Source organism: Hyperoodon ampullatus (assembly GCF_949752795.1).
Source record: "Hyperoodon ampullatus genome assembly, chromosome: 16".
Classification (NCBI taxonomy): Eukaryota; Metazoa; Chordata; class Mammalia; order Artiodactyla; family Ziphiidae; genus Hyperoodon; species Hyperoodon ampullatus.
Window position 1 is genome coordinate 77,377,927 of NC_136929.1, and position 27,921 is coordinate 77,405,847.

The 27,921-nt window shown below is 41.0% G+C and overlaps 1 protein-coding gene across 3 annotated transcripts; it reads left to right on the forward strand.

Moving 5' to 3' along the window:
* Positions 1-19,940: 19,940 nt before the first annotated feature.
* Positions 19,941-27,613, forward strand: EEF1AKMT1 (EEF1A lysine methyltransferase 1). 3 transcript variants are annotated; one of them, XM_079721811.1, is made up of 4 exons: positions 19,941-20,191; positions 22,000-22,082; positions 26,254-26,534; positions 27,449-27,613. In XM_079721811.1, exons 1-4 carry the CDS (start codon positions 20,048-20,050, stop codon positions 27,583-27,585), a joined length of 645 nt encoding a protein of 214 aa, XP_079577937.1. In that variant the 5' UTR covers positions 19,941-20,047; the 3' UTR covers positions 27,586-27,613. The 3 variants fall into 3 exon arrangements, with proteins under 3 accessions (XP_079577937.1, XP_079577939.1, XP_079577938.1); XM_079721813.1 differs by having other exon boundaries at positions 26,347-26,534; XM_079721812.1 differs by having other exon boundaries at positions 22,003-22,082.
* Positions 27,614-27,921: the final 308 nt, after the last annotated feature.

Sequence of the window (27,921 nt, forward strand, 5' to 3'; positions counted from 1 at the left end):
ACCCAGAACAGACACAGATGTTATAACTAGTAGACAAGGAAAATGAACAATTATAACTGTATTCTGCACATTCAGAAAGCTAGAGGAAAGACCGAACATGTTAAGTAGAAATATGAAAGATTGGGTTGGCCAAGTGCCTTTGGGTTTTAAGTAAAAGATACGTTTTTCATTTTCACCAAGAACTTTATTGAAAAATGTATTCACCGTTTTGTTCCACTACCTTCTGCCATTTTTCAGGCAACTTCATAAGTCCACCTTCCCAAAACGTCTTATCTTTTTAAGCAAAGAACTGTTCCAGGTGGCTTTTACAGTCTTACAGGGAACTGAAATTTTTTCCATTAAGAGAATTTTGTAAAGACCAAAACATGGAAATCCAAAGGTGCAATGCCTGGTGAATACAGAGGATGAATCAGGACTTCTCAGCCGGAATTTCCCTGGTAGTTCAGTGGTTAAGATTCAGTGCTCCCATTGCAGGTCAGGGAACTAGATCCCACATGCATGCTGCAACTGAGACCTGGTGCAGCCAAATAAATAAATATATTTTTTAAATTAATTTATTTTTGGCTGCATTGGGTCTTCGTTGCTGCGCGCAGGCTTTCTCTAGTTGTGAATGGGGGCTTTTCTTCATTGCGGTGCATGGGCTTCTCATTGCAGTGGCTTCTCTCGTTGCAGAGCACAGGCTCTAGGCGCGTGGGCCTCAGTCGTTGTGGCTCGCGGGCTCTAGAGCGCAGGCTCAGTAGTTGTGGCACACAGGCTTAGTTGCTCCGCGGCATGTGAGATCTTCCTGGACCGGGGCTTGAACCCATGTCCCCTGCATTGGTAGGTGGATTCTTAGCCACTGCACTGCCAGGGAAGTCCCATAAATAAATATTAAAAAAAAAAAAAAAAAGAACTTCCCAGCCAAGCTGTAACAGGTTTTGCCTGATCATCAAAGAAATGTACTGTCTTGCGTTATCCTGATGGAAGATTATGCATTTTGTTGGCTAATTCCGGACACTTTGGTGAATGCTGCTTTCAGTTGGTCTAATTGGGAGCAGTACTTGTTGGAATTAATCGTTTGGTTTTTCCGGAAGGAGCTCATAATGGAGGGCTCCCTTCCAATCCCACCACATACACAACATCACCTTCTTTGGATGAAGACTGGCCTTTGGTGTGGTTGGTGGTGGTTTGTGTTGCTTGCCCCACGGTCTCTTCCAAGAGTACAGTATCCACTTTTCATCGCTCATCACAAATTTGTTTTAAAAATGGAACATTTTTATTACATTTAAGTAGAGAATCGCATGTGGAAATACAGTCAAGAAGTTTTTTCCACTTATGTGGAACCCAAACATCAAAGCAATTAACATAACCAAGCTGTTGCAGATGAATTTCAGCACTTGATTTGGATATTTTGAGTATGTCGGCTATCTCCTGCATGGTATAACGTTGATTGTTCTCAATTAATGTCTCGATTTGATCGCTGCCAACTTCAGCTGGTCTACGCAACCTTGAGCATTGTCCAGTGAGAAATCTCCAGCACAAAACTTTGAAAACCACTTCTGACACGTTCGACCAGTCACAGCACTTTCTCCATACACTGCACAAATCTCTTTTTGCATTTCAGTTGTGTTTTTCCCTATAATAAAGCATAATATACCAAAAATGTTGCTTTTTTTCCTTCTGTCTTCAATATTAAAATGGCTACACAAAAATTCACCAATTTTGATGTTTTTTTATTGGAGTATAATTGCTTTACAATGTTGTGTTTCTGCTGTACAACGAAGTGAATCAGCTGTAGGTATACATAGACCCCTTCCCTCTTGGACCTCCCTCCCACCCTCCGCCATCCTGCCCACCTGGGTCATCACGGAGCACCAAGCTGAGCTCCCTGTGCTATATCACAGGTTTCCACTAGCTATTTTACACATGGTTTAGTGTTTTTATGTCAAACTTAATCTCCCAATTCATCCCACCCTCCCCTTCCCCATCCCACCCCGACCCCCACATCCACACATTCATTCTCTATGTCTGTGTCTCTGTTCCTGCCCTGGAATTAGGCTCACCTGTACCATTTTTCTAGATTCCACATATATCCATTAATGTGCAATATTTGTTTTTCTTTTTCTGACTTACTTCACTCTGTATGACAGACTCTAGGTCCATCCACATCTCTACAAATGACCCAGTTTCGTTCCTTTTTATGGCTGAGTAATATTCCATTGTATATATATACCACATCTTCTTTATCCATTCATCTGTTGATGGACATTTAGGTTGTTTCCATGTCCTGGCTATTGTAAATAGTGCTGCAGTGAACATTGGGGTGCATGTGTCTTTTTGAATTATGGTTTTCTCAGGGTATATGCCCAGTAGTGGGATTGCTGGGTCATATGGTAGTTCTGTTTTTAGTTTGTAAGGAACCTCCATACTGTTCTCCAGAGTGGCTGTATCAGTTTACATTCCCAGCAACAGTACAAGAGGGTTCCCTTTTCTCCACGCCCTCTCCAGCATTTATTCTTTGTAGAGCTTTTTTATGATGGCCATTCTGACCAGTGTGAGGTGATATCACATTATAGTTGTGATTTGCATTTCTCTAGTGATGTTGAGCATCTTTTCATGTGCCTCGTGGCCATCTGTATGTCATCTCTGGAGAAATGTCTATTTAGTCTTCTGCTCATGTTTTTGATTGGGTTGTTTTTTTTTTTGATATTGAGCTGCATGAGCTGTTTGTATAGTTTGGAGATTAATCCTTTGTTGCTTCATTTGCAAACATTTTCTCCCATTTTGAGGGTTGTCTTTCCATATGCACTTGAGAAGAAAGTGTATTCTGCTGCTTTCTGGTTGAATGTCCTATAAATATCAATTAAATCTATCTGGTGTATTGTGTCATTTAAAGCTTGTGTTTCCTTATTTTCTGTTTGAATGATCTGTCCATTGGTGTAAGTGGGGTGTTGAAGGCCCCCACTATTATTGTGTTACTGTTGATTTCCCCTTTTATGGATGTTAGCATTTGCCTTACGTATTGAGGTGCACCTATGCTGTGTGTATAAATACTTAAAATTGTTACATCTTCTTCTTGGACTGAACCCTTGATGATAATATAGCGTTCTCCCTTATCTCTTGTCACAGTCTTTATTATAAAGTCTATTTTATCTGATATGAGTATTGCTACTCCAGCTTTCTTTTGATTTCCATTTGCATGGAATTATCTTTTTTCTATCCCCTTTCAGTCTGTATGTGTCCCTAGGTCTGAAGTGGGTCTGTTGTAGACAGCATATATATGTGTCTTCCTTTTGTATTCATTCAGCCAATCTGTGTCTTTTGGATGGAGCATTTAATCCATTTACATTCAAGGTAATTATCAATATGTATATTCCTATTACCATTTTCTTAATTGTTTTGGGTGTGTTTTTGTGGGTCTTTTTTTTCTCTTGTGTTTCCCGCCTAGAGAAGTTCCTTTAGCATTTGTTGTAAAGGTGGTTTGGTGGTGCTGAATTCTCTTATTAGCTTTTGCTTGTCTGTAAAACTTTTGATTTCTCCATTGAATCTGAATGAGATCCTTGCTGGGTAAAGTAATCTTGGTTATAGGTTTTTCCCTTTCATTATTTTAAATATATCCTGCCACTCCCTTCTGGCCTGCAGTTTCTGCTGAAAAAATCAGCTGATAACCTTATAGAGATTCCCTTGTACATTATTTGTTGCCTTTCCCTTGCTGCTTTTAGTAGTTTCTCTTTGAATTTAATTTTTGTTAGTTTGATTAATATGTGTCTTGGTGTGTTTCTCCTAGGGTTTATCCTGTATGGGACTCTGTGCTTCCTGGACTTGGGTGGCTATTTCCTTTCCCATGTTAAGGAAGTTTTCGACTATAATCTGTTCAAATATTTTCTCAGATCCTTTCTCCTTTTCTTTTTCTTCTGGGACCCCTATCATTTGAATGATAGTGCGTTTAATGTTGTCCCAGAGGTCTCTGAGACTGTCCTCAATTCTTTTCATTCTTTTTTCTTTATTCTGATCCTCAGCAGTTATTTCCACCATTCTATCTTCCAGCTCACTGATTGTTCTTCTGCTTCAGTTATTCTGCTGTTGATTCCTTCTAGGGTATTTTTCATTTCAGTTGTGTTGTTCATCACTGTTCTTTAGTTCTTCTAGGTCTTTGTTAAACATTTCTTGTATTTTCTCAATCTGTGCCTCATTTTATTTCTGACGTTTTGGATCATCTTTATTATCATTACTCTGAAGTCTTTTTCAGGTAGGTTGCCTATTTCATATTCATTTATTTGGTCTTGTAGGTTTTTACCTTGCTCCTTCACCTGTAACATATTTTTTTGTCATCTCATTTTTTTTTTTTTTTTGATGGGTGGGGCTGTGTTCCTGTCTTACTAGCTCTTTGGCCTGAGGTGTCCAGCAGTGGAGTTTGCAGGCAGTTGGGTAGAGCCGGGTCTTGGTGCCAAGATGAGGATCTCTGGGAGACCTCACTCCCCTTAATATTCCCTGGAGCCTGAGTTCTCTGTTAGTCCAGCGGTTTGGACTCGGTGCTCCCACCACAGGAGCTCAGGCCTGAACCCCGGCCTGGGAACCAAGATCTTGCAAAGAAACAAACAAAAGAGCTGAACAATAACAAATAAAATTAGAAAAATAAATATATTAGAAAAAATAAAAATATAAATAAAACAACAACAACAAGGTAAAACAGGGACTTCCCTGGTGGTCCAGTGGGTAAGACTCTGTGCTCCCGGGTTTGATGTCTGGTTGGGGAACTAGATCCCACATGCATGCTGCAACTAAGAGTCCACATTGCCACAACTAAAAATCCTGTATGCTGCAACAAACACCCTGTGTGCTGCAACTAAGACCCAGCATAGCCAAAACAAACAAATAAGTACAAGAAGGTAAAACAACCGCAACAGCAAAAAAAAAAAAAAGCCTTGGCTGTGGGGGGCGGGGCTTAGGCTCAGGACCCTCGCAGCCAGAAAAGGCCCTGAGTGGGCGTGGAGGCGCAGGGCTTAGGCTCAGCATGCCTGGAGGGGGCCTCGGAGCGCGGAGGACCAGGCCCGGGACCTCAGCAGGCTCCCCGGGGCCTGAGTGGGCAGGGGAAATGCTGGCTGCGTTCCCTTCTGATCCTCTGGTCCCCCAAGGGTCTCTCCCTGTCCCCATTGATCCCCTGTGAGTGGGCCCCTCCCCCAGCCGCCCCTCGGGGATGCTGGTCCTGTCCCGCCTCCACTTCTCCCCCTCTGTCCCCCCCCACGTCCTACTCAGTCACTTGGGAGTTCCTCCCGTCCCCTTAGGTGTCCGAGGACCCCCACCAGCACCTGGTAGGTGTCCTAATTGTGAGGAGATGCAAACTCCCCATCAGTAAGTTTTTTTTAAATGCATGCTGATATGACAGCTTGTCACAATACAATCTAACAAAACTGCTCCAAATGAAGGCAAAGACATCTAAGTGCTGCTAGAGCCATCTTACAGAAAAACCCAAATGAACTTTTTGGCCAACCCAATCAAAGAGACCCAAGTCAAACTTCTAGCCATAAAAACTACAATATCTGAAATAAAAAATACACTGGGGCTTCCCTGGTGGCGCAGTGGTTGAGAGTCCGCCTGCTGATGCAGGGGACGCGGGTTCGTGCCCCGGTCCGGGAAGATCCCACATGCCGCGGAGCGGCTGGGCCCGTGAGCCATGGCCGCTGAGCCTGCGCGTCCGGAGCCTGTGCTCTGCAGCAGGAGGGGCCACAGCAGTGAGAGGCCCGTGTACCGCAAAAAAAAAAAAAAAAAAAAAATTGAGAAATAGTGGCCAAAACCTGAGATCTCTATTGTGACCTACACAATCTTGGAAGGCATAGGAGCTGTAGTATAGGCCACGTCCTATGTGTGCGTAAAGGCAGGTGAAGAACATAGAAGCTCCGTTTGCGTGTAGGTATCGAATGATTCAGCCGTAGTTGACATCTCGACAAATATGTGTGACGGATGAAAAGGCGGCAGTTGTGTCTGTTGTGTAGTGTATTGCTAGGAATAGACCTGTGAGGATTTGTATGATTAGGCAGAGGCCAAGTAGAGAGCCAAAGTTTCATCATGAGGAGATGTTTGATGGGGTTGGAAGGTCGATGAATGTATTATTGATGATTTCTATTAGCGGGTGTGTTTTTCGAATGTTGATCATTAGTGTTCTTATAGTTGAATAACAACGATGATTTTTCATGTCATTGGTCATGGTTGGAGTCCATGTGAGAATAATGATGACATACATTGTTTTTATTATAAGCATTATTTTTGTAATTAGTTTTGTGGGGGTGTCTTCAAAGCCTTCACCTATTTATGGGGGTTTAGGGTTGATTGTGGGTGGTGGTGTTGGATGTGGTATTGTTTTAAATTTTGGTGGTTCTTTTTTAGGTCTAACGGTGTTTTTGATTTATTTAAGGGGAATGTTAGTTGTGTTTGGTTATACGGCAGCTATGACTACTGAGCAGTATCCTGAGGTTTGGGTTTCTAATAAAGTTGTGTTACAGACATTTCTTCTAGGGTTAGTGGTAGAGTTTTTGGTAGTGTTGTATGTTTTAGAGAGTGAGAAAGTAGAGATTGTATTTGAGTTTAATGGATTAGGGGATTGGGTTATTTATGATACAGGGGACTCTGGGTTTTTTAGTGAGGAGGCTATGGGTATTGCTTTATACAGCTATGGTACTTGATTGGTGATTGTGACAGGCTGATCATTATTTATTGGTGTTGTAGTTATCATGGAGATTACTCGAGGTAATTAAATAAGATTAAGCTAAGGGTAATAGTAATAAGGAAAGATAGAAAATAGAACTTGATAAGACCTTGTTGGTTTGAGGTTAATGTGGAGGCTTTCAGTTGGATAAAGGCTGTGGTTTTTGGTAGGATAATTTCTAGTCAAGTTAGTTCTAGTAGGGAGGTTGATAGTTTCTGGCTTATTGATAGGTTTAGGTGAGGGGGTAGGCGATGTACGATTGTAGGGAAATAACCTAACAGGGTGGAGAATTTAGTGGAGTTGAGGCGTGGGTATGTTTTAAGTTTTGTGTGTTGAGGTTGATTTCGAATGCGAGGATAAAGCCTAAGGTTGTTATTATGAGGGCAGTTAATTTTAGGTGTAGGGGTATGGTTATTAGGGGAGTGGTTATTGGGGGAATATTATTGGATGGGATGAAACCAGCAAAGATGCTTCCAATTAATAGGCGTTTGATGGGGTAATTAACAGGGGATTATTTTCATTAATATTGATGAAGGGTGGGAAACAAGGTTGTCCTAGTAGCTGAAAAAAATGCGAGTACTGTAGATAGCGGTGAGGGAGGTGGCAGTTAGGGTTAATAGGGCTCAGGCGTTGGTATAAGATGAAGTGGCGGCTTCAATAATGGGATCTTTAGAGTAGAATCCAGCGAGGAATGGTATTCCTGTTAGTGCAAGGCAGCCAACGATAAGGGCAGTTGTGGTGAAGAGAAGGACTTTGTATAGTCCTCCTATTTTTCGAATATCTTTTTCATTGTTTAGATTATGGATGATGGAGCCGGAGCATAAGAATAGTATAGCTTTACAAGAAAGCGTGTGTACAGATATGTAAGAATGCTAAGTAAGGTTGGTTGAGGCCAATTGTTACTATTATTCAGCCTAGTTGGCTGGAGGTGGAAAAGGCAATAATTTTTTTTTCTTTCTTTTTTTTCTTTTTTTTTTTTTTTTACGGTACGCGGGCATCTCACTGTTGTGGCCTCTCCCGTTGCGGAGCACACGGTCCGGACGTGCAGGCTCAGCGGCCATGGCTCACAGGCCCAGCCTCTCTGCGGCATGTGGGATCTTCCCTGACCGGGGCACGAACCCGTGTCCCCTGCATCGGCAGGCGGACTCTCAACCACTGTGCCACCAGGGAAGCCCAGCAATAATTTTTTTGATATTTTGTGTAAGAGCACAGGTAGCTGTGAATAAGGTGGTGAGGGCGCCTAGAGAAAGAGTTATTGTTTGGATGAGTTTGTTGTTTTCTATTAGAGGGTAGAAGCGGATAAGTAGGAAAATTCCTGCTACAACTATTGTGCTTGAGTGGTGTAGGGCTGAAACTGGGGTAGGGCCTTCTGTTGCTGAGGGGAGTCGGGTGGAGTCCGAATTGGGCTGATTTTCCAGCTGCAGCTAGTACGAGTCCTATGAGGGGGAGATTTAAGGGGTCTTGGTTAAGTATGAAGATTTGTTGTAAATCTCATGTGTTTATATTAGGTAGAAATCATGCCATTGCTAGGAGGAAACCGATGTCTCCAATGCGATTGTATAAGATTGCTTGGAGGGCGGCTGTGTTTGCGTCTGTCCGTCCAAATCATCAGCCGATAAGTAAGAAGGATGTGATGCCTACTCCTTCTCATCCAATGAAAAGTTGAAAGAGATTGTTAGCTGTGACGAGGATAAGTATAGTGATGAGGAAAAGGAGGAGGTATGTGAAGAATTGGTTAATATAGGGGTCAGAGTGCATATATCATATTGAGAATTCTATAATAGATCATGTGATAAATAGTGCTACAGGCATGAATATGAGTGAGAAGTAGTCTATTTTTAAAGCTAAGTGTTAGCTTGAGGGTTCGGATGGTGATTCAGTGTCAGTTTGAAATAAGTGCTTCTTGGTTTGTGTGGAGATATATTATTGCTGGGATTAGGCTAGTGATGAAGGCACAGGATGATATTTTTGTTGGTATTGGTTGCTTTTGTAGAATTTTGTGTTGGGTACTAGGATGGGAGCGATTAAGATTAGTAATGTGAGTAAGGCGGAGGAGGTGAATAGATTTATTACTTTTATTTGGAGTTGCACCAATTTTTGGTTCCTAAGACCAATGGATAACTACTATCCTTTAAAAGTTTGAAAAAGACACATTGTTAAGTGTGGAGGCATGAGTTAGCAGTTCTTGCAATACTTTTTCGGTAAATAAGAAGTTTTGGTCTTCTGTTACTAGTTCCACAAATTAGTCTTTTTATTAAACTATATTTACAATAAAGGGGACCTAGGATGATTTTAGGATTTAGTGATAGGAGTTGCAGGGGTACACTATGTAGGGCTATTAGGGCCTGTCCTCGCGTGAAGGCAGGGGTGAGGTTGTTGATGTGGTGTGTGTGTTTGCCGCGTTGTGTTGTGATTAGAATATATAGGGAGTATAGGGCGGTAACTACAGTGTTTTTTCCTATTAGGATAATGGTGAGGTCTGATCATGAGAAGGCTGACATGCCTACGAGTAGTTCTCCGAGTAGGTTAATAGTCGGGGGTAGAGCGAGACTTGTTAAGCTTGCTCGTAGTCGTCAAGTGCCTCTTAGTGGGAGGAAAATTTGTAGGCCTCGTGCTGAGATTATGGTTCGGCTATGAATTCGTTCGTAGTTGGAGTTTGCTAGGCAGAATAGTATAGAGGATGTGAGGCCATGGGCGGTTATTAGAGCGGTGGCTCCTGTGTAACTTCAGGGTGTTTGGATAAGGACGGCTGCAATGACGAGTGCTGTATGGCTAACCGAGGAGTATGCAATGAATGATTTTAGGTCTGTTTGGCGTAAACAGATAGAGCTAGTTATGATTATTCCTCACAAGGAAAGCATGAGGAAGGGGTAGGCTATGTTTTCTGTCAGGGGATTGAGCATTGGTGTAATTCGTCGCATGCCGTAGCCCCCAAGTTTTAGTAATGCGGCTGCAAGGACTATTGAGCCTGTGATAGGGGCTTCTACGTGTGCTTTGGGTAGTCAGAGGTGTAGTCCGTAGAGGGGTATTTTTACTAGGAAAGCTATTATGCAGGCTAGTCATATGAGGGTGTTGGATCAGGATGTGGATAGTGGTTGGGCTCAGTGTTGTAATAAAAGGAAGTTTAGGGTTCCTATTGTATTCTGCAAGTATGTTAATGCTATTAATAGAGGAAGAGACCCGATTAGTGTGTAGAATAGGAAGTAAAGTCCTGCGTTAAGTCCTTCTGTTTGGTTACCTCAGCGAGTAATGATAATGAGGGTGGGGACTAATGTGGCTTCAAATATAATGTAGAATAAGATTAGTTCTGTGGCAGTAAACGTTATAAATTAGAAGTGCTTGTAGTATAACTAGTATTGTGATATAAAGCTTTTTTCGAATGAGTGGTTCTTTGAGAAGATGGGATTGGCTTGCCATTAGTGCTAAGGGGAGAAGCCATATTGTTAGTATTAGGAGTGAGGTGGAGGGTGGGGTCAGAGAAGAATGTCAGGGAGTAAGTAAGGCTGTTGTCGTTGAGTTGGTTAAGGAGGAGGAAGCTTGTAAAGCTGCTTAGTAAGCTCTGAGTTGTGGGGTTAATTCAGATAAAGTTGCTTTTTGATAATCAGGTCAGGGGTATTAATATGACAGTGGGAATAATAAACTTTAGCATTGGAGGAGATTGAGGTTTTGTACATAGTCAGTGCCGTATGTGTTGGAGATTATGACTAGTAGGGCTAGTCCAATGGCTGCTTCGCAGGCTGCGAATACTAGGAGGATAATTGGTATCATGCTGGCTAAGGTGAAGTGTGAGTTTAGGATTGTGAGGGCTGCTAGGACGAACAGTGATAACATTATACCTCCCATGCAGAGTAGTGCGGATATTAGGTGGGATCGGTATATTAGCAGACCTACGAGAGATAGGGTGAAGGCTATTATGATGTTTATATGGACTAGGGACACTTGGTAGTTGTGAGTTTGAGTCACAGCCTAGTGGGTCGAAATCACTTGTTTTATTTTAAACTAAGTACCATATTCGGCTCATTCTAAGCCTTTTTGAGTCCACTCGTAGGCTAAGCTGGCTGCTAGTAAGGAGATTAGGAATAGGGCTATGGTAAATATTGTGTTTAGATTATTTGTTTGGGTTGCTCAGGGGAGGGGAAGTAGAAGGGCGATTTCTAGGTCGAAAAGGAGAAAGGTGATTGCTACTAGGAAGAATTTTATGGAGAAGGGTAAGCGGGCAGATCCTACGGGGTCAAATCCACACTCATAGGGGCTTGTTTTTTCTGCATATGTGTTTAGTTGAGGTAGTCAGAAAGCGATAAGTATGAGTAATAGGGCCAGTGTTGTATTTGTTAATAGTGTTAATAGGAGATTTATTGTTCTTTTTCGGGGTGTACCGAAACTAACTGATTGGAAGTCAGTTGTACTTGTTGATACTAAAAGGACTATGAACCTCATCAATAGATAGATACATAGAGAAATAGTCATACGACATCTACGAAATGTCAGTATCAGGCGGTGGCTTCAAAACCGAAATGGTGGTTTGATGTGAAGTGGAATTTTATTTGATGTAAGAAACAGACAGTGAGGAAAGTGGATCCGATGATGACATGTAGTCCGTGGAAACCTGTGGCTACAAAAAATGTAGACCCGTAGATTCCGTCTGAGATTGTGAATGGGGCTTCGTAGTATTCTGATGCTTGTAGTAGAGTGAAATAGAGGCCAAGTATGATTGTGATGAAGAGGGCTTGGAGCATATGTTTTCAGTTTCCTTCTATGAGACTGTGGTGGGCTCAGGTGATGGATACGCCAGAGGCCAGCAGTACGGAGGTGTTAAGGAGTGGGGCTTCTAAGGGGTTTAAGGGGTGGATTCCTGTTGGTGGTCAACACCCACCTAGTTCGGGAGAAGGGGCAAGGCTTGAGTGGTAAAAGGCTCAGAAGAAGCCTGTGAAAAATAGGACTTCTGATAGGATAAATAGGATCATTCTGTATCGAAGTCCCTTTTGGATTGTTGGTGTGTGATGACCTTGAAAGGTGCTTTCTCGGATGATGTCTCGTCATCATTGGCATATTGTTAGGATGTTTGTTAGTAATCCTAAGATCAGTAGAAATATTGAATTGAAGTGGAATCATATGATTAGGCCTGATGTTATAAGAAGTGTTGAGAGAGCTCCCGTAAGGGGCCAAGGACTAGGATTTACTATGTGATATGAGTGGGTTTGGTGGGTCATTATGTATTGTCGTGCAGGTATAGACTTACTAGGAGAGTGAATACGTAGGCTTGAATTAAGGCAGCAGCGAATTCGAGGATGGTTAGTAGGATGAGAATAGTGAATGTGATGAAAGCTACGGATAGGTTGATGCTTATTAGTACAAGGGTTGTTTTTCCAATTAGGTGCGTTAATAGGTGGCCTGCTGTAATGTTGGCGGTTAGTCGTATGGCTAGTGCTACTGGTTGAATGAACAGGCTAATGGGTTTCGGTGATTACTAATATGGGAATAAGAAAAGTAGGTGTGCCTTGTGGTAGAAGGTGGGCTAAGGATGCTTTTGCTTTGTTGTGGAAGCCTGTAATAACGGTACCAGCTCATAGGGGAATAGCTATTCTGATGTTTATTGAGAGTTGTGTGGTAGGTGTAAATGAGTGGGGTAGCATTCCAAGAAGGTTTGTAGAAGGAATAAACAGGAGAAGTGAAATAAGTATTAGAGATCAGGTTTGGCCTTTAGAGTTATGTGTATTTATTAATTGTTTTGATGTAAGTTTAGTCAGTCATCGTTGGATAGAAACTGTGTGGTTGTTAGTCGATTTGGTGTGGGAAATAAGATAGTAGGGAATATGATAATTAGAGTGGTGACAGGGATTCCTAGCATTACTAGGACTGTGAAAGAGGCAAATAGATTTTCGTTCATGTAGTATTTCAAGGGGTTTGTTGTTTTTGTGTTTTGGTGACTATTGACTTAGGGTTGGGGGAGTAGAGATATTTTGAGATTTTTAGTTGTAGTAGCGTGAAGAGGGTTAGGAATATTGATAGAATAACAAGGAGTCATGTTGATGTATCTAGTTGTGGCATATCATTAAGGGGAGCTTTGGCTCTCAGTCTTTAACTTAAAAGGTTAACGCTAGTTTAGCTTCTTAATGAGATTATAGCATGGATGTAGATCATTTTTCAAAGTTCTCTAAGGGTACTAATTCAAGAACAATTGGTATGTAACTATGATTTGAGCCACAAATCTCTGAACACTGTCCGTAGAATAAGCCCGGTTGTGTTGATACTAGGGTCGTTTGGTTTAGGCGTCCAGGGATTGCGTCTGTTTTTAGGCCTAGAGAGGGCACAGCTCATGAGTGTAGTATGTCTTCGGAGGAGACTAGCATTCGGATTGTTATTTCTATGGGTAATACTATTCGATTATCCACTTCTAATAGCCATAACTCCCCTGGTTTTAGATCTGATGTTGGAATTATGTAAGAGTCGAAATTTAGATTTTCATAATCGGTGTATTCATAGCTTCAGTATCATTGGTGGCCTATTGTTTTTACGGTAAGAGAGGGGTTGTTGATTTTGTCCATTATGTAGAGGATTCGTAGGGAGGGTAGGGCAATTAGGATTAGGATGATGGCTGGGAGAATAGCTCAAATAGTCTCTACTTCTTGGGCGTCTGTTGTGCTGGTATGTGTTAGTTTAGTTGTGAGTATTAAGGTAATGATATATAGGACTAGGGAGCTAATTAGGAAGACAGTTATTAATGTATGGTCATGGAAATGCAGAAGTTCTTCTGTAATGGGTGATGTTGCATCTTGGAAGCCTAGTTGAAAGGGATATGCCATGGAGATATACAGGATTTTCACTTGTGACTTAAGTTTGACAAAGTTATGTAAGACTTTACTAATATCTCATTTATAAAGAAAGACATAATGGTTATGGTGTTGGCTTGAAACCGATTAGAGAGGGTTCGATTCCTTCCTTTCTTGATCACTTTGGGTTGACGTATGCTGGTTCTTCGAATGTGTGATACGGTGGAGGTCATCCATTCAGTCACTCAAGGTTAGTGGAGGTGAGGTCTACTGTTAGTACTTCTCGTTTGGATGTGAATGCTTCTCAGATAATGAAAATTATTAGTATGACTGCTGTTAGTGAGATGAAAGAGCCTATTGATGAGATAGTATTTCATGTTGTGTAGGCGTCTGGATAGTCTGAATATTGTCGAGGTATGCCGGATAGGCCTAAGAAGTGTTGTGGGAAGAATGTTAGGTTTACACCTACGAATATGATTACAAAGTGGATTTTTGCTCATGTTGAATTAAGTGTATATCCTGAGAATAGTGGGAATCAGTGAACGAACCCTCCTATGATAGCGAAGACAGCTCCTATTGAAAGTACGTAGTGAAAGTGGGCGACTACGTAGTAGGTGTCGTGAAGTACAATGTCTAACGATGAATTGGCTAGGACGATACCAGTTAGATCCCCTACTGTAAAGAGAAAAATAAAGCCTAAGGCTCATATTAGGGCGGGAGATCATTTAATAGTCCCTCCATGAAGTGTTGCCAATCAACTGAAGACTTTCACTCCTGTGGGGATAGCAATAATTATGGTAGCTGATGTAAAATATGCCCGTGTGTCAACGTCTATACCGACTGTGAATATATGATGAGCCCAGCCCATACGATAAAGCCTAAGAACCCAATAGAAACCATAGCTCACACTAGTCCCATATACCTGAAAGGTTCTTTTTTACCTGAGTAGTAAGTTACAATGTGTGAAATTATTCCGAAGCCAGGTAGGATTAGAATATATATCTCGGGGTGGCCAAAGAATCAATAGGTGTTGATACAGGATTGGGTCTCCCCCTCCTGCAGGGTCGAAGAAGGTTGTGTTTAGGTTTTGTTCAGTTAGTAGTATGGTAATTCCAGCTGCTAAGACGGGTAGTGACAATAGAAGTAATACTGCTGTAACTAGGACTGATCATACGAAGAGAGGTGTTTGGTATTGGGTTATAGCAGGTGGTTTTATGTTAATAATAGTTGTGATGAAGTTAATGGCTCCGAGAATTGAGGATACACCGGCTAGATGTAGGGAGAAAAAAGTAAGGTCGACTGAGGCTCCTGCATGTGCTAGGTTTCCGGCTAAAGGGGGGTATACAGTTCAGCCTGTGCCTGCACCAGCTTCAATTATTGAGGATGCTATTAGTAATAAGGAAGGAGGAAGTAGTCAGAAGCTTATGGTATTTATACGAGGAAAGCCTATGTCAGGTGCTCTGATTATTAAAGGAACTCATCAGTTTCCAAACCCACCGATTATGATGGGTATGACTATGAAAAAGATTATTACGAAGGCATGGGCTGTACTAGTACGTTATAAACTTGATCGTCTCCGATTAGTGTACCAGGTTGACCTAGTTCACCGCGGATTAATAAGCTTAGACCAGTACCTACCATTCCTGCTCAGGCACGAAATAACAAGTATAAGGTGCCGATGTCTTTGTGGTTGGTTGAGAATAGTCAGCGGTTTATGAACATAGGTAAAATGGCCGAGTAGGCATTAGACTGTAAATCTAAAGACAGAGGTAGAATCCTCTTTTTGCCAAGTCCTGTAGTGAATAGTCATTTTGAATTGCAAATTCAGAGAAGCAGCTTGAATCCTGCCGGGACTTCTCCCGCCTTTTTTTTCTCGCGGTGGGAGAAGTAGATTGAAGCCAGTTGACTAGGGTATTTAGCTGTAACTAAAAGTTCGTGGGAGATGTATCCCTCCAATCTAGTGAGGATTTAGCTTAATTAAAGTGTTTGACTTGCATTCGATTGATATAGTCTTGCAATCCTTATTAGGCAGGGGTTAAGTAGATTGTAATTGCTTAGAGCTTTGAAGGCTCTTGTTCTGATTTAACCTAAACTCCTATAGTAGGATGGAGAGTATTGGTGTGAAAGGTAGGAGTATTGTGGATATTACGATTGCTGTTGGTAGGAGGGTTATTCGTTTTGTGGAGTGAAATTGTCATTTTATTTTTATGTTGTTTGTAGAGGGAAATAATGTTAATGCTGTGGAGTAGGTGTGGCGTATGTAGAAATGTAAGTTGAGTAGTGCTGTAATGGCTATGAATGTTGGCATAATAAGAATGTCATTTTTTGTTAGTTCTTGGATAATTATTCATTTGGGTATAAATCCTGAAAGTGGGGGGAGTCCTCCTATGGAGAGTAGGGTGAGTATGGTGAGGGTTGTGGTGAAGGTGCTTTATTTCATGTTTGAGATGATAGTGTAGTGGTGGTTGAGTTTTGGATGAATAATATGAATATTGTGAAAGTTATTGTGATGTAGATTAATAAGTTTAGTAAGGTTAGGGTCGGATTGTATAGTAGGATAGTTGTTATTCATCCTATGTGGGCGATTGATGAGTAGGCTATGATTTTTCGAAGTTGTGTTTGATTTAGTCCGCCTCAGCCTCCAATTAGGATAGAGAGTAAAAATATAGTTAGTATTAGGTTTAGATTAACTGATGGTGAGATTTGGTAGAGGATTAATAGTGGTGTGAGTTTTTGTCATGTGAGTAGGATTAGGCCTGTAGTTAGAGGGATGCCTTGTGTTACTTCGGGTACTCAAAAGTGCAAGGGGGATAGTCCTAATTTGATAGCTAGGGCTATTGTTATTAACATGGATGCTGTTGGGTTAAATAGTTTTGTAATGGTTCATTGGCCGGAATGTATTGAATTAATAATAACAGCTATTATGAGTAGTGTGGATGCGGTAGCTTGTGTTAGGAAATATTTAGTGGAGGCTTCTGTGGCCCGGGGGTGAGAATTTTTTATTATGATGGGGATAATGGCTATTATGTTTATTTCAAATCCAATTCAGACAAATAGTCAGTGGGAGCTGGTGATTACGATTGCTGTGCCTAGAATGAGGATTATTAAGATAATAATAAGGACGGGTGGATTTATTAGTATGGGAAGGGTATAAACCAACATTTTTGGGGTATAGGCCCGATAGCTTATTTAGCCGACCTTACTGTAGATTATAGTGTAATGTGGTAGCATGGAGAACTTTGAATTCTTAAGGGTAGGTTCGATTCCTATTACTCTAGAAATAAGAGGGTTTAAACCTCTATTACTTACTCTATTCAAAGTAACTCTTTTATCAGACATATTTCTTGTATTTTATGTTTGAGGAGGAATGCCTGCTGTTATAATGGGTAGTGAGACGTGTCATATACAGAGGGCTAATGTTAGGGGGAGGAAATTTTTTCAGAGTAGGTGTATTAATTGATCATATCGGAATCGTGGATAGGATGCTCGGATTCATAGGAAGGATATTGTAAGTAGTAGTGTCTTGGGAATGAGGTTTGTTGTGTATAGTTCTGGTGTGTAGGGGTCATGGGATGCTCCTAGGAAGAGAATGGTTGTGAATATATTTATTATAATGATGTTAGCATATTCTGCTAGGAAGAATAGGGCGAAGGGTCCTGCTGCATATTCTACGTTGAAGCTGGATACGAGCTCTGATTCTCCTTCTGTTAAGTCAAAGGGGGCTCGGTTGGTTTCTGCTAGGGTGGAGTTGAATCATATTATGGCTAATGGTCAGGAAGGGAAGAGTAGTCATAGTTATTCTTGTGTTGTGGTTAGTGTGGATAGGGTAAAGGAGCCGTTTATTAAGAGTACTGACAGGAGGATATGGCTAGTGTTACTTCATATGAAATTGTCTGTGTTACTGCTCGGAGGGCCCCAATTAGTGTGTATTTTGAGTTAGAAGCTCAGCCGGATCATAGAATGGAGTAAACGGCCAGGCTGGATATTGCTAATATGAACAGTACTCCTAGATTTATGTTGATGAGAGGGTATGGTATAGGTAAGGGGCATCATATTGTGAGGGCTAGGGTTAGGGCAAGAATTGGTGCAATGATAAATATAGTAGTGGAGGATGTGGCTGGTCGTGAGGGCTCTTTAGTAAATAGTTTGATTGCGTCAGCAAAGGGTTGGAGTAGGCCACGTGGGCCTACGATGTTTGGTCCTTTTCGGAGTTGTATATAGCCTAGGATTTTGTGTTCTACTAGTGTTAGGAATGCTATGGCTAGGAGGATGGGGAGTATGAGTATTAGGATGTTAATTATAAACATTTTGTTGGGGAGAGGATTTGAACCTCTGGGTGTAAAAGTTTAAGTTTTATGCAATTGCCGGACTCTGCCACCTCAACAAAGCCCTGATCTTGGGCAAGTATAATTTGCGCTTGTTTATTAAGTTAAGATTAAATCATTAATTACTTGAAGGTGCTTGTTTGAAGTTGGCCTTATTTCTCTTGTCCTTTCGTACTGGGAGAAATGCGTAATAGATAGAAACCGACCTGGATTACTCTGGTCTGAACTCAGATAACGTAGGACTTTAATCGTTGAACAAACGAACCCTTAATAGCGGCTGCACCATTAGGATGTCCTGATCCAACATCGAGGTCGTAAACCCTATTGTCGATATGGACTCTAGAATAGGATTGCGCTGTTATCCCTAGGGTAACTTGTTCTGTTGATCAAAATTTTGGATCAATAAGTGATATTACACTTTGGCTGGTAGGCCTAGGTTTTAATCACTCGGAGGGTTTTTTGTACTCTGAGGCCACCCCAACCGAAATTGTCAACCCATATAAAACTTTGTTATCCCTTGGTGGTTTGGGTTTGTGATTTTTGGGTTGATTAATTGAAGCTCCATAGGGTCTTCTCGTCTTATTTTGTTATCCCCGCCTCTTCACGGGGAGGTAAGTTGTTGTGGAAGCCTGTAATAACGGTACCAGCTCATAGGGGAATAGCTATTCCGATGTTTATTGAGAGTTGTGTGGTAGGTGTAAATGAGTGGGGTAGCATTCCAAGAAGGTTTGTAGAAGCAATAAACAGGAGAAGTGAAATAAGTATTAGAGATCAGCTTGTGATCTCAGGAAAACTGTAAACCCACAGATCCAAGAAGCTCAGTAAACTCAAAGCATAAGAAACATGAAGAAAACTACACTGAGACACATCATAACCAAATGCTCAAAACCAGGGACAGTGAGAAAAATCTTAAAAGCTACCAGGGAAGGAAGACACAAACAAAAAGTAAGAAAACTAAGGGTGACAGCAGATTTTATGTTGGAAATAATGCAGCTAATAGTGGAGGAATCTCTTTAGGGTACTGAAGAAAAAAACTCAACCTAGAATCCCATCGCCCCCCAAAATAAAATCTTTCAAAAAGTAAGGCAATGTAAATAAAGACAGTTTTAGACATACAAGCTGAAAGGATGCATCAGCAGTAGAACTGTGCTACAGGAAATGTTAAAAGCCATTCAAGCAGAAGGAAAATGACAACAGATGAAAATATTAATCTGTACAACAAAATGAAGTTGCACTGTAAGTGGTTATGAAGTAGGTAAATATATAAGGTTTTTAAATTTAACAGTGTGATGTGGAGTTTATAACAAATGTAAAAATAAGATGTTGGTCAAACAGTAACACAAAGAATTGGAGGAGAGAAATGAAAGTTATATACAATTATAAAATTTTTATGTAATACAAGAAGTGATATGTTATTTGAATGTATGCTGTGATGTATATACTGTAAACCTTAAAGCAACCACTTAAATAACAAAGCTATAGGTAGCAAGCCAACAAAGGAGAAAAGAGTGATACAAAATGTTTTCATTGCTATGTAGTACCCCACTGTAGGAATATAGCAGTATATTTTATAATGTCCAGTGGGTGGATACTTCAGTAATTTTAGTTGTTGCTAGTACACATTTCTACTTTGAACATAGTTTACGTGTCTATTTATGTGAATTACAGGAGTTTCATACAGTTACATGATCTATATGTATATGTAGATACAGAATTACTGAGTTGAAGCAGGGGTAAGGTCAAATTGTTTTCCAAAATGTTTTCATCAGTTTACATTTCAACAGCAGAACAGGCAATTTCCATTACTCCACATCCCCCAAAAGATTTGGTATTATCAGTCTTCTTAATTTTAGTCAATCTGGTAGGTATATAGTGGTGTCTCATTATTATCATAATTTGCATTCTCTCATCCCTTTTACTTTTCATCTCTTCCTGTACCCCTCCTTTATGATCCTTCACTTATCCTGTCAGTGACACCCAGGAGCCTTAGGTCACCTAAAAACAGTGACATTCACACATAAAAAGATCTTATTAAGGGAATCTACTGTGAATTAGCTGCATGTGGCCATTGGAGTACCAGAAGAAAGCAAAACATCTTTATAGTATTTATGGTAAAAATTTCACTCTGCAAGGAATCATACAGGTGTGTTTCCTTTATACAACTCACTTTCAGTTTGGATCCCTGCTGTGAGATAAAAATTTTTTTAATTGTTGTTTGATGGAAAAGAAAAAACAAACATCACTTATACTCATTTCCCTGCAGGTGTGAAATGAGCAACTCTGAAGATGAGGACCTCCCCCAGCTCTCTTCCCATGCCCTTGCAGCTCTGCAGGAATTTTATGCTGAGCAGAAACAGTACACCGACCTCGGTGGCGATGACAAGTACAACATTGGAATAATAGAAGAGAACTGGGTAAGTTAATGCATTCCCCACCCATCAGGAAGTGTTGGTGTGGAGCCTATTCTGTACCTAGTCCAGTGTTTGTCTGTATCTGACCTAATACCCAAGTTTATCTCACTCGTCACTACAAAGCTGATAACCTGTTCAGGAGCTAAGACAGCAAGCAGTCCACGAACATTTTAAGACAATAAATGCAGATTTTCCTAATTCTGACTCTCAGGCTGCCTGGTGATCAGAGGAGGGGACATTTCAGATAGAAGAACAGCATATCATTATATCCAACACAAACTGTGCTTCCTTCTTGTATACAGGTGCATTCTGTTGGTTGTTATGGAGCCCAGCAATCCTTGAGAAAAGGGAAAAATTGATCATTGCAGTAATGGGGTAACTGGACTTAAACATGTAGTAAAAAATAGATGAAACTGAGTTTTAAAGAAGATATTAAGAGTTTCTGGGGCACAGTATGTATTTTAATTGTATTTTTATGGTCTAAAATAGGAATTTAAAAAAGTGAGTTCAGGAAAACCTAACCTGGAATATAGAAATTTACATTTTTGAAGGAGATAGTTGAGAAATAGATGAGGCTTGAAGTGTGTCTGACTACCCCTTGATAATAGATTTGCCTCTCTTCATCACTTTGCAGCTGGAAGGAGGTGTGTGTGTGTGTTTAAGCAGACTTTTACATTCTGTGTCAAGTTTAGATCTCTTAAGTTATATACAATTTTCCTGTTTACCATCTGTTTGAGACTGGGACAGAAATGTTTCTTTGTATTTATTCTAAATGTTCCACTTGCTCAGATGCCTCACTGCTTCCCTTCTTTATGTGCTTCTGTCTTTAGCTTGATTCTTTGAATAGTTAACATTAGAAACTTGAGGTACGTTATTATCCTTGAGGTGGTCTTTTTCTCTTTTCCTTCTGCTTATTTAAATACTATGTACTTTTTTCTGATTCTAAAAGTAATGTATGATTGTTGTAGAAAATATATAAAAACATGAACAAAAAAGCAAAAGTCACAACTCCACTACCTGAATTAACTATTTGTATATTTTTGACACTTTCTTTTGGTTTGTTTTGTTTATAAAATTAAGGAGATCTCCCAGGAAGTTGGGGGGAAAAAATGATACAAATTATAGAAAGAAAACATAAAACTAGAGGATAAATCCAGGAAGCTCAATATTCAACTAAGTGGAGTTCCAGAAAAATAGAACTGAAAACAAAGAGGGGAGGAAACCTTCAAAGAATGATATTAGAAAATTTCCCAGAGCCAAAGACCCTCACTAAGACACATGATTATTATGACTGAAAATTCTGGATATAGGTGACAAAGAAGATCCTAGAACCTTCCAGAGAAAAGCATGTCACCTACAGAGTCTCAGGTCTACAAGTCACATTGCACTTCTCAGTAGCTTTACTAGAAACTAGAAAAAAGTGGAGTAGTTCCTTCAAGATTTAGAGTAAAAATCTGTTCAGCCTGGAATTCTACACCCAGCTGAGTTATCAAATGTTAGGATAAAATTAAAATGTTTTAGACATGGTAAGTCTCACAACATTTACCTTCCTACGCACCACTTCTCACAAGCTGCAGGATGTTGGGAGAATTAGGGATAGGTTCAAGAATCCAAGCAAATGAAACAATCATGTATTAACTCTAGGAAAAACAAGAGGTACCATACCAGAAGGAAATGCAATCAGAGGATATTACTTGGCCCAGCAGTGAACACTGATAATTGATATAGTATGTATTGATATAGTAGATATAAATTAAAAGGATAAACTCTATGCCGGTTGTAAAGTGATTTCACTCATTCCTCTGTCACAGCAGCTGAGCCAGTTTTGGTACACTCCGGAGACCGCCCTGCGCCTTGCAGAGGAAGCCGTGGCAGCTGCTGGGGAAGGTGGCAGGTGAGATCAGTTTCATTTCTCTTTTGCCTTTTAATCTAAAGTAATATTTTAAATGTCCTTCCTATATGAGACGTGGTTGGTAAGAAGGCTGAACTGTCATCTGCAAAACCTATAGTTCGTGATTCGCAGAACATGAGGAGGTAAGAACTGCTTCACTGTTGAGTCTGGGGACACACACAGAAATCTATTCAGTGTAAGGTATCTTATCTCTGTTCCTTATTTTAACATTTTCTGCCTGTTTTATACCCCTAGAGTTTGCTTTAAAAGAAATCTTGGCCTTTTTGAAGTTTTAAGAATAGATTTTCTTTTTTGTTAATTTGGTTTTTACTTCTGTCAAAACTTTGCACGCATGTAGTCAAATGGTCCTAAAAGACTTGTTCAAAAACTAACCCATTGTTAGTTTTCCCCTTGTCCACGCCCTCGCCTTTTCAGCTCTTTCATTCTCGTTATTTACAAACATTTTAAATAACGTTTATATTGGCACTTCTTGACTTGTCACTTGTAGACATTATTTCTTGACTTCTCACCTTAAGAGAATGAGGATTTGGCTCCCTTCATAGGCCACAACTGCCACGTATATGTCTGCTTTCCGTCCACTCTCCCAATAGAGTTATACCTTTTTCTTCTTTTTTTTAAATGGCTGGACTCTGCTAATATTTTGTTGAGGATTTTTGCTTCTATGTTCATGAGTGATACTGGTTTGAAATTTTCTTTTATACTCTTGGTTTGGGTTTCATACTGGTTTTGGGTTTCATACTGGTTAATGGTAGCTTCATAAAATGAGCTGGGAAGTGTTGCCTGTATTTCTATCTCCTGGAAGTGATTGTGTAGAATTGGTGTTAAGTTATATCCTAATTTTGGTTAGAACAGGGTTTATGTTGTTAGGACAACATAGATGTTCTTTACAGCCGAGTCTTTTCCTTTTCTGTACAATGTTTCATCTTCCCTGAAGAAAATAATTCTATTTTTTTTAAAGTATTTCTATGTCCATATTACCAATTAACTCTCAAATTCTCCCCAGTGGTATAAATCTCTTATCAACAAATTCAAACATATTTTTCAGCTCCTTGAAAAAAATGACTTCCAGGGCTTTGCAACCTGTTCCATCTGGACTGGTTGATTTCTGGTTTTGCTGCAGCTCTGGTCTTGGTATTTCCTTCACCATCATGCTGAGGTGTCCTTTTACCTCTCTCTTGTTCCAGACTTCCTGTGTCCAGTACCCCAGTTCTTAGTTTACAGCTTTATCCTGGTTGGGTATATCCTTCAATAGTTTCCATGGGAGGGAAATTTTTAAAACCTTTCATGTCTGAGAATGTTTTTATCCTACCCATTCTCTTCATGTGTTAGTTTTGTTGGGTGTTGAATTCCAGGTTTTGAGGGCATTGCTTCATTGACTCCACGTTTCGGTAGTGCTATTGGAAAGTACAGTGCCATCCTGATTTCTTGTGGGAAACGTGTCTTTTCCCATCCCTGCCTGCTGCTCGCTTAGGATTTTCTCTTGCTCCCCAGTATTCGGTGTGTCTTGGAGTGGAGCTTCCATCTGTTGTACTGGGTGAAAGCCCTTCCATTCTTATAACTCAGGTCCTTCAGTTTGGGAAAATAGTCCTAAATTATTTGATTTTCTTCCCACTTCTTTTTTCGATTCCTCTTTCTGGAATGCCTGTTATTTGAATGTTGGACCTATCTACTTTTTTTCTGTCCTTTTTCCATCTTTTGACCTTACCTTCTGAGAAAATTCCTCAACTTTATCTTTGAAACTTTTTACTTAGTTTACCATTTCTGCTGTCATATACTTAGTCATCTATACCATAGTTCTTTTTTGGGTCTCTGAATATTTATTATTGTATCTTGTTCATCCTTCTGAGGATATTTTAGGATTTTTTTAAAAGGAGTTTTCTCCCTACAGTCTCTAACGAACTGCACACATGCATCTTCTGTTTATTTTGGCCTCTGGTATTAGATGCTTTCCTTGAATGTCTGCTGGCCCCCTGCTGTCTGTCCGTATTTAAGGGTGAGGCGCTCTAGGGCTGGAGGTTCTGATACCGGGGCGGGACTTCTCTACTCGGGTGTCTGCAGATGGCTGTTTCCCCATCAACGCCCAGGGTCAACATGTCCAGGCCTTTCCTTGTGGTCTGGTCAGAGCCCCAGGAAGTCTTCCTGCCTGGAAGTCACACATCTCGTTGACCTCATCCCAGAAGGCTTATTTCTGAAAGAGGGTTGGGGGTCCCGACATCCAGTGGGTTTAATGTGATCCTTGCCATTTCCACGTGGTACCTCACCACTAGCTGTGCCTGGCACCCACCCCCAACCCAGAGAACATCCCTCCAGTTTCCTACCACAGTTGTGGAGGCTTGGGATAGGGAAGAGAATCCTGGGGGTGCATTTCCTTTTGAATAGACCTTTCAAACAGTTCTCCTGTTTGTTGCCCCACCGTCACCCCCTGCTTCTTGAGTTACCTGGTTGTGCAGCTTCCTGAGCCGTGGGTACTGTGCTGTCAGCCAGGTTCCTTCTCAGCTTTCCTGGCTGCCAGTTTGGGACTTGGCTAAATGAATGTGTCCCTCTGCCATCTTTAACTGGAAGTTTGGAAGTTTAACTTGAAGTCCTAAGGTTTTCTTTTTTCTGTCCTTTTTCTTTTAAAATTATATGTAGTTTATTACATTTTTCTTAATGACATGTTTTTAACATGAGGGCTTTGGAAGCAACTTACTTTTTCTGAAAGGCATCTTCAGTATTTTTAGGAGTTATGTCATAATTTTAAAGATGAGTAATAAGAGTAGCATTTATTGGGTACTTACTGTGTGTCTCCTGGGTAAGTGCTTTCTGAGGGTCATCTTGTTTAACCCTCACACCTCTGGAGGTAGTTCCTGTTACACTGTCTATCCTAAAGACGGATGCTGAGGCCCACGTGGTCACATTACTCGCACAAGGGCCCCAGCTGTGAGCAGCAGGCCGTCCGCTTCCCCTGCCACTACACCCTGCTCTCGGGCCTTCCTCCACCTCAGACCACTGTCCTTCCGCCTGAAGTACCTCCTCTGGGGTTTTTAGGGAAGGAGGTGCTGCTGTGGTTCAAGTCCTCCGCACCCCCGGGCCAGAGCTCTGGCAGCAGCCAGGCTGGGGTCTGGTCCCCATAGAAGGCAGTCGGGATGCCCCCAGACTTCCTTACGTGCTTCACGTGCATTTGGGCCAAGAAGCCTTTGAGCCCCGCGTGGGCACCTAACCAGACGTGTAACACTTGTCCGAAGAAATGCATCTCACGGTTTTAAAGCTGAGTTTAATTTTCTAAATAAGTAGTTTTCTGAATGATTTTATGTGTGTGTGTGTATATATATCGACACATAATAAAAATCTAAAAGTGACAAAAGGGATGGAGACAAAAAGTCTCTTTCCCATTGTCTGCAGACAAGCTGTGTATCTCCAAGAGGTAAGCATAAACCCCACTCTGTGAAAGCGCAGTTTACACTCTCCTGAACTTGACTGTCTTGGAGAGTAATGACAACACGTATTCCACTGTAATAGATGTACCACAGTCAACTGAGTAATTCAACATTTAAGTTACTTCTAGCATGTTTGGCAGTTGGCTTTAAAAGTTAACTACTGGAACACTACCCATTCGTTAACTGGAGATGCTTGTAACAAGACAGATTCTTTAATTTACTTATACAAAAAGCAGCAGAAATTCGAAGTAGTCTGTCTGCACTGAGACCTAGTTTTAATGTACTTTTTTGGAAAACTAAAGTTATTTGGAGTTTTTTCTTCAAGATTACAAAGTAACTTCAAAATATTTAGTATGAGGCTAAAAAGTATTTATTTGAAATAAATGTTAAGAGACCACCATGAAAATACTAAGTAAATTCAGGTCATGGGCTTCATAACCCTTGTCCTAATAATGTTTTACAACCCTTGTCCTAATAATGTTTTACGTTTTTTTTTTTTACCATGAAAAACACATTTGTCCTTTCATATGAGTGGTAGATTTGTAACCAGTAGATTCCTTAAAAGTGAGGCAGTAGAAAGTTTTCTCTCAAAATGTATTGCTGTTATTACTTCAGTTTGCATTATTGTTTCCTTTAAGAAAATCTGAACACAGGGACTGTGGTTTTTCAGTGAAGTGGTTATTTGATGCCATACGCTGTCATAGAGCTCAGTCGTGAGTTGGCTCCTTTTGTTCCAGAATAGCGTGTGTGAGTGCCCCCAGCGTTTACCAGAAGCTGAGAGAGCTGCACAGAGAAGACTTTTCTATCTGCATCTTCGAATATGACCACAGGTTTGCCATCTATGGAGAGGAGTTTATCTTCTATGATTACAATAACCCAGTGGATTTACCTGAGAAAATTGCTGCACACAGTTTTGACATTGTAATAGCAGATCCCCCCTATCTCTCCGAGGAATGTCTCAGAAAAACGTCGGAAACCATCAAGTACCTGACCCGGGGCAAGATTCTGCTGTGCACAGGTAGGTGCCGAATTGGCAACGCACATCCCATGACTTTAAACAAGGTTCTTCCCCTCTCCGTGCCCCAGTTGCCTTATCTGTACAGTGGGGCTGAGATGCTACCTGTCTCTCAGGCAGGGTTGGGGAGAACTAAGTGGCATGATGCCTGGGAAGTGGGGTCCGGCACTGGGTGAGCGCACCAGGAGTACTTGTACTCGTCGACGTCAGGATATAATAACAGTATCTGACTCAGCCTGTACAACTGATGAAAGAAATTTGGAATCTCGGGGGTTAAAGTGGATGCCAAAGGTTACAGAGCTAGACATTAGATTAGGTTTACCAAAGCTGAGAAGGAGACTTTGGCACTGGTGATGTGGATATATTTTCTTAAGGTGGATATACTGGCATTTGACTGAGAACGAAAATGTTAACTGCTGGTCTCCCTACTTCGGGCATCCAGGCCTGCTGTGTGGGCCCTGCTTCCCCAGTGCAGTGGGTGCCAAGGACAGGGCTGGAGGGAGGAATGGGATTTGTCAGCCAGAGGCTGGTGTGAATGTATTGCTACAAGTTTGCACGATTCGCTACTATTGAAAAAGGGGTTGTTGACTCAAAGTTGGAAAATGGTGGTTTTTAGTAATTACTTTTGCTTTCCTTATGTTACTTTGTGGAATATAATTATTTTCTTAAGTATCTCAGCCTTGCAGATGTAGGAAATTAAATGAAAAAGAAAAGGAAAAAAGTAGGTAATTTGCATAAATGTTGGAGGACGTAAACAAGGAATATAGAACACTGACCTTCCCCCTCATCGCTGAGTGGTACCGTCAACACCGCTTCCCGCGTCTGGTCGAGAATACCTCCCTGGCCGGCCTGGTGGGTGTGGAGCTGAGACACGGTCGGCGCCTCAGTCTCCGGGCTCATCTGGTTGTTCTCTTCAGGTGCCGTCATGGAGGAAGAGGCAGCAGAACTTCTTGGAGTGAAGATGTGCACGTTTATTCCAGAACACACTCGAACCTTGGGAAATGAATTTCGCTGTTACGTGAATTATGATTCTGGGCTGGACCGTGGACTGTGAACGCAGCTGGTAATACAATGTAGTAAAGGACCCATGTGACATTTCCCTCTTTTTATTTTCTTAGTAGATTGAAAAGCTACGACCTCCCCATCTCCCTCACAAACTGGGGCTCTCCCTGGCCTAATTTTCAAGATGAAGAGGACAACATCTTGTTGTGATTTCCTTAGTGAGGGCATCCCTAGAGCTTGGGATGCTTTTGCCAGCTTGAACCAGTGGAATTACATTTGGAAGAAGTCATAGAAGCCATCTAGTCTACTCTCCTCACTTAACGCAGGTAAAGAGCAGTAGTAGCACAGGCAGCTTAGTGATTGCCCAGGACCTTGGCCTCTGCCGTAT